The 17,120-nt window shown below is 36.3% G+C and overlaps 1 protein-coding gene across 1 annotated transcript; it reads right to left on the bottom strand.

The window, feature by feature from the left end:
• Positions 1,639-16,867, bottom strand: LOC109726694 (ALBINO3-like protein 2, chloroplastic). The gene is made up of 14 exons (XM_020256455.1): positions 16,368-16,867; positions 13,107-13,213; positions 12,214-12,341; positions 11,401-11,472; positions 9,559-9,660; positions 5,029-5,088; positions 4,792-4,857; positions 4,127-4,174; positions 3,652-3,816; positions 3,499-3,554; positions 2,906-3,023; positions 2,755-2,820; positions 2,231-2,340; positions 1,639-2,129 (listed from the first exon to the last, which is right to left on the bottom strand). Exons 1-14 carry the CDS (start codon positions 16,778-16,780, stop codon positions 1,994-1,996), a joined length of 1,647 nt encoding a protein of 548 aa, XP_020112044.1. The 5' UTR covers positions 16,781-16,867; the 3' UTR covers positions 1,639-1,993.

The following is a 17,120-nucleotide window of genomic DNA, read 5'->3' as shown; positions in this document are numbered from 1 at the left end:
TCAATGGACCTAGCAAACCTTAGGCCGGTTGGACGATAAGAACTAAGAGCATGAGAGACGGAGTCTTTTTTGACTTATTGACGAAAGCAACATGATTGGGTCATGTCTTTAGTTCAAAAGGTGTTAGAGTTGGATCGAAGTGAACAACTTCTATGTCCTTGGAGAGTCATGTTGGCGGCCAACAACGTGACATCGGGGAATAATAGGAGTTCATTTCACTACTTTTGCATGATTGAGAATTTGTGCTTATGAGTGGGGATACGTTGGCGTGGATTATTTTAACCCATGCCTCTTTTGTTTGTTGTAGCTTGGGATGCCGACGACGCACTTCGTGGCGGCCGAGGTGGTTGAGCCAGGGAAGTCTGCATCCTCTAGATTTGGTGAGGTCCGGGAGTTGAGAGAGCAGCTAGCCATTTTAGTTGGCGTGGTGGAGCGATAGTCGTCTATGGCATTATTCCGAGCTGAGACTTTGCGTCGACAGAACGAGGGAATCAAGTGGCTGGAGGACTTGTTGATTCAGTCGGTAGCCGACCTCAAGAAATTTCATGAGACTATAAATCGCACCTCTTATCAGTAGGGAAAGGTATGGAGACTATTGGGACGGTAAGAGATGCCACCAAAAGCGACAAGTTAAGTGTAAGCGGACCATCAAGGCGTTCATAAAGAAATCGATCTCGAGGATGTGGTTCCCCATTTGGGAGAAGGACATCTAATTGTCGATAGCCATTACGATGTGTGATTTGTGGAGGTCGGCACGTGCTTTCCCAGTGCCCTCAGCGTGGAGGCAAATGCTTTTCTTACGGCCAGGAAAGCCATTTTCGCTTTGAGTGTCTAGGGAAATTGATGCCAGCAGCATTGGTACCGACTTCATTGCGGAAAGCAGCTAGTGGACGTATGCCAACAGCTCAGGCGGAGGATGATTTAGCGACAGAGGAGATTATCACAGGTATTATTCAAAATAATGATACTGGAGTTAGAGCATTATTTGTTATGATTGCATTACTTGTGTTTCTTCATCGACTGTTCGCCGAGTTGCTTGGCATTGAATTCTTTTCTTTGTTGCATGTAGGTTGAGTTTGGCCCCGAACAAACTCTAGATAATCGGGAATACTGTTTTGATGCTCTATTAGAATCGAGGGTTTCTATATGCCAACAAATAGATTGGCGCAGTTTAGACTATGAGATATAGAGTTGTTTTGAGCTTGGTCTAGCTCGCGAGGTATCATGTTGTTGTTGATTGTGCGAGCCAAACTGTAACGTCTTGGGAATCTGAGCATGAAATAGTGTGTTCAGAGGGTGTAAATTTCGTTGTTTGCGATAATCATTTACAGGCTAAGTTACATGAGAGAGCTTTAGCTGTCATAAATAGGAGGGTCAAAAATAATCACAAAATTACTAATCAGTATCAACCAAACTCCAACTATAAGCCAGCTGCTGGAAATTCTATAAATAAGCCACCACAGAAGGAAATCACCGGTCAGCCTTTCAATAAAAGATAGTTAATAGAGCAAAGAAGAGCACCTGGACAATGTTTCAAGTGCGGTGAGAAATACCACCCAGGACACTCTGTGCAGGTAGATTCAAACTTTTAATCGAAAGTAGATATCTAAATGCAAAATTGAATGCAAATTTACAATATAATATGCACACCGACACAAGGTCATGAGTTTTATTGTATTATCTCAAAACAATAGAAATTCACTAAATTGGGTAAAAAAAAAAAAACTTATCAAATGATCTGAGAAACAGAGATAAATTACATTATTACAAGAGCCGAGAGAAGCAGCTCCGAGGAGTGCCACCAAAAATGTTTTCGGGCGGTAACAACTCATTCATTTGATCCCCCCTTGTTCTTCTCCTTTTACCCGCGTTCTGCGCAGCGGAAGCTCAACATCAGTAATTACCATTTCTATAATTATGTCAAGTCGAAAAAGCACACTCTCCTCGTACTACATGCTAGTCTATGAGCCTGTGAATGGTTGCGAAGAATAATTCATCCGGTACTTTGGTTGGTAACTTCCATTGCATCTTCACATTCTTTTACGTAGGCATTAACTGCCGGATCATATGTTGCAGCAATGCGGAGGTACTTCACAGCTTCAGCCTTCTCTCCCTCTTGAAACAGGGTACTGTACATCAAAACACAATACAAGTTGAATGTTCGATGAAATACATGAACTAAACAATTATAAGTTAGCGATAAAAATTAACCCATTTGGGGTTTTTATACCTCCCCAACATCACCAATCCCTTATGGTAGCATGCTTTGTCCATCGGTTCATCGGGTTCCCTCAATTCTGCTATTCTCTTCAGGTGTTTGATCCCTTCTTGTTTATTTCCCTGTGAATTAATTGGCAAGGAATTTCATGCTCTTTGCTTTTAAGGTATATATGTATGGAGACCACTTGAACTTTAGGCCATTTTGACTCAGACCCTTGAACTCTACTTTCATTGATTAAGACCATTAATTGCATTGGTAGCAACCAGTCGCTGATGGTAAACAGAATCCAAAATCTCGTCGATGGAAAAGTGTTCACAACAGTTAAATTTAATCGAATCGCTGTGAAACTTCACAAGATCCCTGATTTAATTGATGAAAAAGAACATAAATCAAAGAATGAAAAGTTGACGGGCTGTCGATCAAAAGAAACTTCGCTGAGAGGTCTATTTCAAAATGCCCTATGGTCGAGGGAGTTACCTGCTTTTAATGATTTTGAAGCTTAAAATCAGGTTAAATTCCCAGACCTAGTTTACCTGCAATATATGTGAAACGCCTGCTCCAAAACATGCAAGCACAAGAAGAGCATCCTCCTCTTCAATCTGGTTACAAGCAAGTTAACAGTGAACAGATGCTTGAAGGAACTAAAATCAAGTTTTAAACTAAAACAAAATTTAGAAAATAAACCTTTGGAATTGCACGCTCAAAATATTCAGCTGATTCAACAAATGATCCTTTTGAACACAAAGTCTGCCCCATAGCAATCAATGCTCTAACCAGGTCAGGATCCTTCTCAGTAGCAATTCTGTGGACAGAAGTTTCTCCTTTAGACTTAACTATTTGAAGTCAAAAGACAAGAAACAATTAAGCTAAAAGGGCTATAAAGATTTGATATTATAGTGTAAACTGCAGTGTTGTCCCCAACTCTTAGAAGATTTCAGAACTGAACCCAACCTTTCAATTGTTCTAACTGGGTCCCTGGTCATTTTACTCTGATGCAATCTTACCCTTTTCATTTAATTCGTCAGTCATATTGGATGGAAATGCCAACAAAATCACCATATTAGAAGCCCAAATTATGCTTATGAGGCAGCTAGAAGACATAATGTGAATGATTCTGCCCATTATAAAGGAATTTACACGTAGTATATGCTGACGGGAAAATTGAAAAGTCAGGGACACAACTGTAACAATTGAAAAGTTCAAGACTAAAATAAGACTATACTATATACTATAAGGTTAAGGACCGCTGACGCAATTTTACCACATGATAAACCTACCGCAGCAATGGAAGTGCTCTATCTTGATTCCCTGCAGCCAGCTCTTGGAGAGCAAGCTATAAAATAAACCAAAACATGTCGATTTTAGACGTAGCTAAGATACGGATCCAGCATCTAGACGAAAGATATATCATATATCTACAAATTATGTACCTCAAGGAGCTTCTCAGGGGGGAGAGATTCTACAGAGAGTTCAATGTCTATGCTGCTGCAGCTCTCAGGTGGTATGTTCTCTGGAGCGATTGTTTTCTTCTCGAGAACTTTCAAAGCCGGCAATCCTAATTCCGCACGAACATATGTATTTTTGAGGGACAATTGCTACATCATTCACAAAAAAAAATAATGAGCAGCAGTTACAAACAGATCTGCATCACATGGTATATACATCAACAATATAGTTTATGGAACATCAACTAAAAACTTGAATTGCACCTAGTGTTACTGTTATAAAGTGATAGAAAAGAAAGAGTGCCCTCCAGTACAGATACCTTTTGAAATTTCTAACTTCTAATCTATTGCAGACATTATGGCATCTCAACTATTACTAAACTTTCACGAAAAAAGGAAAATTACTATACAAACAATCTGCTGAAGGTGACAATAGAATAGATAAGCAAAGTTTTCAAACCTGAAATAAAGTGAATAAGCTGTTAGTGGTCCAATAGACTAAACTCCCCTGAAAAACAAAAGAGAGTTGGTATTAGGAAAATAAACTATGACTGGAGTTGCATGCAAATATGAATGTTCGCTCGCACATATAAATTATGAATCATAATTCCAGACTTCCGGTTCAATTTTTATCAAGCCAGACTTTCTTGAAAGCATAGCTTACACAGTTAAAAGAACAGAAGATTCCAACCTGTGGCAATCCTTCAACGTTAAAACCTGATGAAGCTATCAATATAAAAAAGACTAATCAGCACCAAGCCCAAACTTTATTTCGTAGTCATATTGGTCTTTTCAGCATTCAGGCTTCTGTTCTGAGGAAACTATTAAGGCAAGTGTGATGATGCAGCTAATTAACTAGAATGGGGTCAAAGTGTAAACATAACGGCAAAACAACAGAATAAGTTGGAACGTCCAAAGGTATATTATGTAGCATCATGAGCTGCAGATTAAGGCTCTAAAGCTGAAATTCGTATAAAAGAATATTTGTGTAAACCAACAGTTCAGTCTCTACAAGGAAGTTTGATGATTTACATTATTGCAAAACTAATGATAAACACTGAGGGAAAGTGGTTCGTTTGAAAATAACCTCAGAAATAAAGAAGATAAAAATGAAAAAAGCTTTACCTGAGGAATACAAAATCCGACAAGAAGTAAAGGAATTGCCAGAATATCCAGATATAATTTGTAATACTGCAATCAAGTAACAACCTTAAACTGAGTCAAAAACATCCAAAGCCAAAGCAAACTTTTACGATTGAAAATGGATTGTCAAAACTATGAAACATAAAAGGCACGTGGTGATAATTCATGATTTCCCAAATTAATAAATGTAAAAAGTTCTATATTCTTTTACCAACTCACTTTTGCCAATAAGCCTAACATTCCACGCAGGTTTGCAAGCTGAACAGTCTGGAAAGAAATCTGAGAAAACACGAATTTTAATCAGTTATTCTGCTTCTGGAATAACCATTAAATAAGCAGAAAGAAATAACGTAAACCTGTGATACGAGCATATTTGTTCAAGGAGAGAAAACGATGCAAATAATAGGTTTACTCAATTCATACCACATATAATTTACTCAAAAAAAGTTTCAAGTACATTTTAATTAGATTCTGGCAAATATAACCATATTTGAAAAGAGAAGAATATCTTAATAGTTGTGGGAAATATGAATTTTCCAGAAAAGCTTAATATTTCATCTCCATATTTAAAATGGAAGAATCTATCTTCCAGGCTGGATGAGTATATTCTAATCAATATTTAGTTATATAAGCAAGCGACCACTAATATATTCTAGTAACTAAAAATATGCCTGGATATTTCATTAAACAATGATCTAAAAGAGTATAAGAAACAGAAAAAGAAGAACAAGTTTCAGTTTTGGTTCAGAGCCTTCAGGCCTTTAGCGTATCAGTATTTGTCAGTATTGGTGGTTGTCACACTTCTGTGTTCTAACTTCTTTTAATTTGAAGTTTTCAAATATAGAAAAAAATAATTACGGTAATCACAGTGAAACTCAATTGCAAAATGTCTTGATGCAAGTAGTGTATTGGAATGAGAATAATGATGTGTACGACTACTTCTCTGAGAGATATAATGAGCTTTAACATTGTTCTCTTCCAGTAGATCAAGATACAATGAAAGAAATAATATAAATGACCTAGATTAATCAAGTTAATCCTATAACATAGCACCAAATAGAGCGGAAAGTCTATAACTTCTTCAGAGCCAATGTAATACCGAGTCCTTTTGTTTGAGTTAAATTTTATCTAATTATATTTAAAACTATTTTTTTTATTATTCAGAATTGTTAATTGAGGAGACATATTGTATGAAAAATTAAATGTTACCAAGAAAATAAATATGTGGTCGTGATTAGTGAATTAAGATGAATCTACTATATGAATTTTGGGTCAGAGTGGATCAATAGATAGAGTCTGCTTGGGGTTAGATATGATAATTGGATAAAATTTAAGATCTATTATTTTATAAAAGTTGCAAATCACAAAAAATGTGAATGACTGTACTGTAATTGATCCTCAAGATAAAGCACAGCTTATTATGGTGTACTAGACAAGTCTGTTTATGATGGTCTGTTTATTGGTGGGAGTGGAATCCTAATTCCACTCATATAATAATATTTCATGGTGCATGAACTGGCTCTATTGAATCATGAGGTGAATCAAATTAATTGGCTAACTAATGCGCGGGACGTGAGCACCAGGATTAGCTCCAAATGAGACTCGACTAGGCTTTTTAGGAATTGACTAATATGATTAGAACATAACCATTACACACATAATGGCCATATAGAATTGCTAGGCCACTTCTATTCCTCCTCGCAACCGAGAAGAAAACATTGCTTCTTCACTTAGCAGAGAGGGTTGAGACGGTGTAGCCCTTCTCCGTGGCTTCAGTATTAAGGTTTGCTCAATAAAAGAATTATTATTTTACTCTTCAATTTCATCTTCTCCGTTTAAGGTTTAAAAACATATAATACAAATACTTTTTTCGGGGAGATTTTCATGTAACAATAGACAGATGAATCTCATGATAAACTGTTGGGTTGAACCAAGCCTCAAGAGAGAATTAACATCAGAATTATAATCTGGTCTAGGTTATGGCATATTCTGAATAGACCCAAAAATAGGGAAAAAAAGAACTCTAAAAACAAAGAAAAAAGACTGATCCATAATTCCTGCAACGAGTTCAGCAATTGAAATGTAAATCAGCTGTTACTTTCTCATTTTAGCTCGAATTTTAAAGATTCAAGAGCCTACGAATTTGGGTTGCGACATGATTATATAGTCCGCCTAATGGGATTAGATCTAAACTAATTGTAGAATTTTGAAAGCAAGTTGAAGGGAATACACGAGATTCGGGCTTTTCGGCTAGCTATAAATTTAACCTCAATAGAGAGAATTTAGTGTTACAAAAATATTATATTGAATATAACTCTAGAAATTTAACTGAAATGCACATTTGCTTTAGGTTCTGAACGAAACTAAGAAATTATATTCTATTTCGCAATCACGGATAAAATTTAGAGGCTTCTCATCTAGAGGTGGGTATACAAATGCGAAGTTGGTATAGCTTCCTCTAGTCTAAATCCTTGTTTTGAGCCTGCTTGAAATGTTTACCAATTAAGGATTTTCTTTTGGTCATATCTAACTTTTTGATAATGAGATGTTTATGGCATGCTTATGTTTATTGTTGAAATATGTTTCTTATATTATCTTGAAATTGTTCATAGTAAGCATGCTTTGTTGAACATAAATACCTCTCCCAAGATATTTGTATGCAAAATACTTCATTTGGTTGTTCAATTCTCTAGAATTAGTAACTAGTTTTGGGGCTCAATTTGTTATTGTTCTTGGCATATTATAAACTCGGGAGCTTTTGTAATTGTGCTGGAGCTCTGATCATGAGCATGATGACTAAGCATTATACTATGCTACTTATTTACCATGCCGTATAGGATCGCGAACTTGCGATAGGGTGGACTCTTCTAGAAGAGTAGTCCCGATTAGACTTGTCTAGGCCCAATATGCCCCAATTGGGCAAATGAGCATGGAATTGGGCAAATGAGCATGGACACCCTCATTGGCCATATGGCACTGTGGTCGAAAGGACATACCCCAAAAGGGTCAAGAATCATATGAAACTTTATAGCAGGTTGATGCCTGAACTGCCTAGTTGTCAAGTTGTAATCCATCAATTTATTATATTGTTGAATCTTGCTCATATATTTATTCTTCTTGTTTACTAATAATGCTACTGTTCTTACCATACTTCTTCTCATTGCTGGACCAACTTATGCAGCTTACCTCCATTGTCTTACTGTACCAACTAGGAAACTAATAATAATTACTCACCCGATTGTGGGTAACATTTTTTTTAGATACACCTATTAGTAGGGGTGTCAAAGAGCCGATCACGAGCGAGCTAAGGCCAGCTCGTGTTCGGCTAGTTTATGAAACCGACCAAATACGAGCTGGCTCGTTAAAGCATCGAGCCAAAAAATTCAGCTCATGTTCAGCTCGTTTATTAACGAGCCGAACACGAGCTGGCTCATGAACAACAAGTTAAAAGAAATATGAAGGATATGTATAGAAAATAAATTTATGAAATCTTACCCATTTGACTTTAATCTAATAGTTGAAACTTACATATAAATGACCTTTTTATAATTGAGTTGGGCTTTATATTTTAGGTTAAACTAAAAATTAAATAATAAAAAAAATTATATTTTTTATATATAATTTATTTATTTATATATATAAATATAAAATATATGTATTCGAACTGTTATCAAGCCGAACATGAGCGAGCTGACCCCAGCTCGTGTTTAGCTCGTTTATTAAACAAGCTGAAAAATTTAGCTCGTGTTCGGCTCATTTATTAAACGAGCGATTCGATCTCGAACTCATTTCGAGCCGAACACGAGCTAACTCGTGAACAGCGAGCTGGACTGCCACCCCTACCTATTAGTGAGGATGAGGGTGATGCGTCATGAGGCCACATGATTAGTTAGCACTTAACAGATTTATATCCAATTAGATGTGAACTACTGAAGATTCGAAAATAATTGTAAGCCAATGAATCTTTACTTGAGAAGTTAAATTGTGATCTCTTTTTTGGATGAAATTGAGACCTATATTTTGTTATTAATTAGATATTTATTTGTAAAGTTCTATCATGTGTTAATATTATAGGTTGACTTATTGTGATGCTATGCAGACATAAGGCCTTAGGACCTTACGTTTGTGGTGGGTCTATCGTGCGTCCAGCTAAGCTTCTGAACCAGGGGGTGACAGCCATTCATACTAAAATACGATTATCGATTTTGGATTTGGTTTCGAAGTTTTAACAGATGCTCAAAATTAATGACGACTCCTACATTGATTAAAACCCCTGTTCTGAGGACTTCTTAGCTCATGTTGGAGGCAACTCAACCTTCATTAAACCTTAAAATAGTGTGATGATAACAGCACTATTTCTCATTTCAACACAGGTCTGGTCAGAATTATTTTTACTAAGGCTCCATTGTGTCCTTCAAGCTTGATTCCATATTCTTTGCAGACTAAATATTATTAGTTAGACATCCGCCTTGTGAAATCAAACCTAAATGAGTGCTTAACGAACCTCAAGTATTGATGCTAAGCAATTTCTATAAGGATTACAACAATAATAGAGAAACCTTCTGGTGAGTGAAGTTAATTCATTGCATGACAAGTAAGTCGCAAAAAAGGGCAAAAATTGATAAACTATATTCTTAGGCGAGGAAAGATGTAGCCCTGACAAACACTAATGTGCTAAATGCGTCCATACAATGAAAGAAATATGAAAAAAATATATAATTCAAAGCTAAAGAAAGAATATACATGTACCTGAACATTGATATAATGCAAGCTGGCAATTAGAATAGGGAAAGTGGAACCTAAAACACCGTGGGGAAAATCAGTCAAGTTTTGGAACCACAGTGTGCCTCCCTGAATTACTGTATGTTAGAAACTCCAAATAAAAGATCGAATCAAAAGGAAAAAAGCTTTACACAACACAATCAAGAAACTTCAATGACAAACCATGCTCCTAACTTCAGCTATAAAATGCTATACAAATTGCAATAAAAGTGAATGGTGAGAAACAAAAGGGAAACAATGTATAGCCAAAAATCAGAGTTGCATGGAATACTCTCGTAAATAAAAGATAGTCTCTGAGCCAATCAAACTTTCTTCCTCTTCTTAACTCCTCTAACTATTTCTTGCTGTTTTCTTTCTAGTTTTTCTTTTTTTCGTAGCATCAGGTCAACTTCAGCAATGTACCCAAAAAAATTTCTGCATTGTTTAGCTCACTCATCCCTGAAACTGACAAATTGAATACCAAAGCCCAACTTCTCCTATCATGTTCACCAACTAAACAATAGGGCAAATTAGGTAACTTCTTTTCCCTTACAATAGCAGTTTTTTTCAGTTCCATCATGCTGTACAGAATCTACTAAGCAAGACTAATTTAGTATTAGACCATTATGTTCAGGTGATTCTTTGCATCCACCATCAATGTGTGCAATCCTTATGCCTTAAGTCATTTGTTTTTCGTCACTAATGTCGGCTACCATCGGAATGTTTTGATGAAGAACCGTAGAAAAGTATATATTTGTCCATACTTGTTGACAGCTACTATAAGCAGCTACTAGAGAAGAACATCATCACTACCTCTGATGACATAGCTTAAGTAAATGCGTATGAAGGCAGTAACAAATGCAATGGTCAGTTATAAAAGATTTAATAAGCAGGGTACCCTACAGTTACCTTGTACAGAAAGTTAAATTGCACAAGGGGTTCCCAAAATTTTAGGAGGCTTCAATTTGGTCCCAACCTTACAAGGGAACCCTAACAGTTACAACCAGTTGCAACTTACCCTCTCATTAATTTTTTCTGTTTAACTGGTTTAGAATGCCCACATAATCGCCTCAAAACAAGTTCAAAAGTCACCAACACAACATCTAAATGGCGATCACATATATGTTTCTGTCCAATTCAATGGAGGAATTCAACTGAAAAAGGTAAGATTACAGAAAAAATAAAAAATAAAAATAAGGGACCCAATTTTAAAAGTTGAAATGTTCAGGATCAATTTAGAATTATGCTAAAAGTTTGGGGGCCCCTGCTGTAATTTACAAGATATCTTTTATGATGCTTTCACCAAATTATAAGATATTTTTTTCATGACACCTTCACCAACAATATCATTATTTTGTACTCATTTTTTTTGTATGGTTATTGACAATAAAACCAGTCTTCTTTTGTGATGCAGCAAGTAGATTACCATGAAGCAAAAGTTTAATAGCATGTATGGTTCCAAGAATAAATTCTAGAGCAATTTTTACCCCTTTGTTTGTTATATGCCAACAATAATCGAATATAAAGTTAAATTTGTGTATGATACAAGATTATTGGCATATAAATGATGAATGAAGAAGAACTGTAATGATAGGGCAAGTGGCAAAGGGCTTGATGGTTGGTACCCGAGGTCCCAAGTACAAAACTTAGTCGCTTCATATTTCCAACTAAATTCATTTCTAAAAAAATGAACGAAGCAGGTAGCATGCTACCCTTCTCTCAAAAAAACAGTAAAACAACACAAAGTATAACTAGAGACAGAGTTAGCCCTATGTCGTTCGACAGCCAAAAAATCCTTGTACTATAGAAATATGAGTTTATCATCCTTACCAAGTCAAAACCAGGATGATTACTCAAACACATACTCCGAATGCTGGTCATCCACAACAAAAAGCAAGGAAACTGCAAATGAACAAAAAGAAAGAAACCAATATTATCGGGAGAATCAATCAGCAATAGAAGAGAGAAAGAGCAACTATTCTTCCCAGCACAGTCCAGATGTGAAATTGCATGCAAAAAATTTGAAACTCAAAATAAACAAACAACAGAGTACGATAGGAGAAAAGAAGATTTACAACAATTGTCTTAACCATATAACACCATGAATAACAGACAGTGGAATAATATCTAATCAAACTGAAATTATTTAAATTTATTCATTCCTAACGTGTCATAATATAGGATTCAAAAGCATATCATTCAAGATCTGTTCCAAAAATAACACTAATAAAAAGATTATTACATTATGTCCCTTCCAGATGACATTGTAAAAAAGGAAGTTAAATGCACCAATTCATAATCCGATAGAGGATCTCGGCTCTTCTGTCATTTAATATATGTTACTTCTATTTATAAAAGCTGCTTAATGGGAAATTTTACTGCAAGTCTTAGAGTAAATCATAATCTCTCTATGCTTCATATTAGCATTTAAAACAAGGTTGAAGCTGCAAGCCACTTTGCAAGTAAAATTGCTTCCTTTATTTGTATAAATGAGATCAAGAAAAAAATAGCATGTGAAAAATTTTTAATACAAACTGTCACTGCAAATGTTGTTACAGGCATACGGTTTTAAAGAAGAAAAATCTGGAGATTTTTATCATAGAAGAGTTTATAGCTAATCTTTGATTTTATTTTTTTTTTTACCTGAACTGTAAAGAATGCAAAATTCCACAAAAAAGAGGGACAGCCAAGTTCTCGTCTTTTCTGTTGAAAAAACAGATATTGTTCCCGAAAGCTCCTTCCCGATAAGGGTGGAGGCAATGGAGGGGGCACTTCTAAAAAGATATAGAAACAAATAATCAGATAACTATCATCAAGTGGAAGAGAAAAGGGAAAAATGACAGAACACTTGTTGAACAATTATCATAGTTTGTTAATACCATATACGTATGCATAATACCTACGTTTGGTCTATCTACACAAGCATAGAAGTTGCTCAGATAAATAGAGTGGGCAATACAAACTAGCGATGTCCTAAACTGCTATGGTGACCAACGAGGCAGAAAAAAAAGGTACAGTGGATCTTTCAGTATACATGTGGATCTTTACTTTTGGCCATTGCATTAGTTTTAGAAGATTTTGATGAATAATTGTCAGAAGGTTTGTACAATTTAACGCCACCAGCATTGTTTGAAATATGACAAAAACAAAGGTCAGTGGATCTTTCAATATACGTGTGGATATTTACGTTTGGCCATTGCATTAGTTTTAGAAGATTTACATCTAGGTTTTTGCCTCTGATGAATGATTTTTCAATAGGTTTGTACAATTTAAAGCCACCGGCCAAGCAGGACAATTCATGTCATTACAGCAAAATCATCCCATATAATAAATAAACACTACAAATGGACCAATTATTTATTACTCCCAACTAATGATCTTAAAAAGTAATACAACACAAAGTGTCTCCACTGCAGAGACCTTTAATGTGAGTTCCTATATAGAATGTGTTTTGCATCCATCAATGATCAATCAAATAAAAGCACAAATCAACAACTTAGTAAGCAAACTTCAGAGAGTACAGAACTCTTGCGTACATTTAGGAAGAAGTTCAGCAATTTTCCCAGCCTTCTTAAGCTGCAATATAAGAACTGGAAGAAGGGAGAACCTAAGGGCCAGTGTTGATGTGGAAATTATGACCCACCTGTAATGATGGTTGTAGAGTTACAGAGATAAATATTGCAACAGTGAAAGTATTAATAAGAATTAATTCGAGTTGAACTCAAGCCATGATGTACTAAGATTGAAGCAAGTATATGAAAAGAAATTAAAAAAAAAAAAGCAAGGTCCAAGTAGGTAAAAGACATCATCTTTATGGGAAAAAACAAAAAAAACGAAATATGAGCTGGCCAAACTACTATTAAACAAAGTATACACTTGCATGCATTCATTGAAATCCCATTTAATAGTTAAAACTGGGACATCTCATAAAACGGAAAGAGGTCCAAGTGTTTATGAAGTCTACTGCAGGCAGAAAAGATTCCTTCCTTCCTGATACAAATCTCCATTACACTTTAGATCTTGTTGAATTTGCACAAGCCCCATTATTAGGTGAATATTCATATATGATATAGGCTTCACCCAGTACCTATTTACTTAGTTTTCAGCAAAATTTAGTCCATTCTAGAGCTCAATAAAACCAAAAACCTAATGCAAATTAAAAGTAGAACCATATTTAGCATCCCTATATTCTTTCCCTAATCAACCCCAAGCTAGTCCTAACTGGCCAGCCAAAACATACTTAAAAGGAGCCCCCCACTGACATTCTAAAGAATCCCGTATATTGTTCACATTTGTAATCTCATGTGAACTCCAAAATTTCGTCTGATGGAATAAATAACAGTTGAAGAAAAAAAAAATCCAAAATAATACCCATCTTTGAGAAAACAAAAGTAAAATTCATCAACCATGCTCCTATTGAGATGAAAATACTTCTTGCATCATAAAGAGATTAATGAAAGCAATAGCAAGTTATCATTTTCCTCTGCCTCCCTTTTCCTAGACTACTGTAGCGTATTGGTCTGCTCCAGTACACTCTTTATGTTCTGGTAGACAGTAGCTTAGTCATCCTGTTTCCCATCGACTTCCAAAACAACTTTACGGCATTTCTTCTGAAAATGTTCATACAACTTGGTATTTTTAATGACACTTCGATTTCCAACCCTGCTGCTACATTGTGCTGGAAAATGAAAATTCTGCATAGCCTGGAGTCTATGGCATACATATGATGAACTTCATAAATATCTGATGAGGTGCCCTAAGATATGCTTTCCACCAAAAGTGAACTTAAAATTCTTAGTTTAATCTATTGAGTTACCGCTGAATCCAGTTTCACGTGATTTAGCTATCAATATAATTCATATGGTTATAGTTTAGCAATCATTACAATTCATATTGTAATAGTTTACTATTGTTTTCTACCCATTTTTCAAATGGTGACATCATATATAACTGTACTGCTTAAATTATTGTTTCGACCCATTTTTCAAATGGCGACATTATATATTACTCTACTGCTAAAATTGCTCTGAACTTCCTGATTTGAACTTGAAATTAAACTTGTACTGCAGCAAGCAAAACAGATTTTAGCTGAAAAACAGTTGTCGACAGCAACTAAAAATTGTGAGAACAGATGCTATCACAGAGGCAGCTCAGTGTATTTTCTTTCCTCTTTTTTTTGGGGTGGGTTTTTTTTCCTTATGTGTGTGTTTGGGGGGTTGGGGGAGTGTTGGCAGGGGCAATACAATAATGTCATGTCAGAAAGGAAGAGCTATGTGGATTGCAGACTTCAACAAGAGTTACTGTGTCCCGACCGCACTAATTTAACATGATGCACTAGTTTAGCACTTGTTTTTTCTCCAGTTGGGGTAAAGGTTTTGCAAAACACAAACCAAAAGGTCCAAAACTAAACCGGCTTTTCAATTGTAGAATTTTCAAGACCACAATCCAACTGGTTATCATCGAAAACTACTAAAATCTGACTAAATAACAAACTGATCATCATAGAAAACTTCTTTACTTGTAAATAACAGACCGAACCAATCAGTTTAGTTCAATTTAGCAGTTTGACCAGTTTGATGCTCACCCCCGCGCAACTCCAAAAAGGGAAACATTAACAACAACTAAGGAAGAAATCACAAAATTCCTTCACTAATCACTAGAGATAGCTTTTTTTTTTTTGGAGCCTATTTCTTTGCTAACCATTACCTGCAATTAGTGAGAGTTATATGTTAACGAAAAGGATAGGAGTTGTGGGAGTCATGTAATAGTGATGATAGTAAGTCGTGAGATAGTGAGGATCATCAGTTGAAAATCATGGTTTAATGGAGTTATGTTCTCATGTCAGTTATGTTTTTTCCGGGTTCTTTCATATATGTGTGCGTGGTTTAATTGCTAAGAAAGGCATCCAACTTTTATAGTACTCATTTCTATGCGTTAGCCTTGTCTAACTTGGCAGCCTTGGTTTTCTGTGAAAATAAACCTCTCTGATATGCACCCAAATATCTACCTATGTTCCAATATCTCCTATACACCATACGGAATCATGCAAAAGAAGCTCTCCATACAACTACCCAAAAACTAAAAACCAGGTCAATTAAGCGCGTTATGCTTTCTGCATGTAAGACATTAACATAGGCAGGCTACCAACAAACTAAATAAGAAAGAATAATTTTACACCCTCTTCCTAGAGTATATGGAAGTAGAATCTAGATGACAGGAACCGTATCATCAAGTTATCTACACAAATTGCAGGATGGTGCGCTCCACACACCACACAATTTGGGCTAAAATAGTTGATTCCACAATAGGGAATAATGCGAAAAGAGCTCCCCACACAACTACCAACCAAAGTATTACATGCTCTATGCCTTCTGCTTGCAAAACAATTACTAGAGTGAAAACAAACTAAATAAGAAAGAATAATGCAATGCTTCCAGACAATTTGGGCTACAATGGTTGGTTCCATCAGAATATAGAGTGGGAGCCACCATTATCTGATTTGTGTATACACCTAATAATATAATATAGTTCCCACCCTTCAGATTCTACTCTCATATGCTCCCGGGGTTGGGCATAACATTACTCTGCAAGAAACGGCAACCGAAGGCCGTAGTGCCAATAGCTACTGGAAATCTTTGGCTACACTTCACATGGACTAAAATGCTCAGAATCATTACAAATTAGAAAAATTTCTTGTGGCATTCATTACAATGCTGAAAATCATCATAAAATTTAGAAAAAAGAAATTTTCTCCTCGTAGTACAGCATTCATTCATTGATTTGTGTGGTTTTCTTACCATGGAAGACCAGTGAGATCATGGTACCCATCAAGAAGGGCAACTACTGCGCCGACCGGGTAATCCCACAAGCTCTCTCCATCTCCAGCAACTCCCTCTACGATCGTCCCCCCCACACTCGAAACCTCCCTTCCATCCTCGGAGCCAAGAATCGCACCGAGCTCCACTTCGGGATCGGAGCTGATGTAGGCATCTCCGCCGCGGGAGTCGTCGGATGGTCCGGGCCAGGAGGGGCGGGAGAAGGATCGGGAGGGGATTCCGCCATGGAAAGGTTGGGGAAAGGGGTTGGAGGCGAAGCGGGGGAGGAAGGGGGAGAGAGGGGGATTAGGGTTTCGGAGCGGGGAGGAGGGAGGGGAGAAGGAGGAGAGTCGGCGGCAGCGGCGGAGGTGGCGGAGTTGGGTCGTCGATCCCATTCTTGGTGTTAGGGAGATTTGGGCGTTGATTTACGCAGTAATAGGCCGCTCGGATTGAAGGCAACGGGCGTTTGCATGTGCATAAAACGAACTGGAAGAGCTGAAAATTTATTTTCCATATACCAGTGAAGGACCCGCGTGTTGCGGCAGAACGATTTCATAAAAATAAATAAATAAATAAATTTAAAAATAACAAAATAAAGAGTTAAAAAATTATATAATATAAACAACCAAAAAATAAACAACTAATTAAAATTTGAAAATAAAAATATTACATACCTCATTATTTAAATTATAATACATTAAAATGTGGGGATTAAAGTGTTATTCGTTCTATATT

Source organism: Ananas comosus, linkage group 21 (genome assembly GCF_001540865.1).
Source record: "Ananas comosus cultivar F153 linkage group 21, ASM154086v1, whole genome shotgun sequence".
NCBI lineage: Eukaryota > Viridiplantae > Streptophyta > Magnoliopsida > Poales > Bromeliaceae > Ananas > Ananas comosus.
The sequence above is the reverse complement of the archived record's forward strand: the minus strand, read 5'-3'. Positions and strand labels throughout refer to the sequence as shown.

Excerpts from the sequence above, each read along its gene's own strand:
- LOC109726694 (XM_020256455.1), bottom strand. The coding sequence starts at position 16,780 with ATGGGATCGACGACCCAACTCCGCCACCTCCGCCGCTGCCGCCGACTC. Across the intron at positions 4,175-4,791 it reads TCGGATTTTGTATTCCTCAG|GGGAGTTTAGTCTATTGGAC; the intron begins GTAAAGCTTTTT and ends TTTGTTTTTCAG. Across the intron at positions 3,817-4,126 it reads GCTTATTCACTTTATTTCAG|CAATTGTCCCTCAAAAATAC; the intron begins GTTTGAAAACTT and ends TGAATGATGTAG.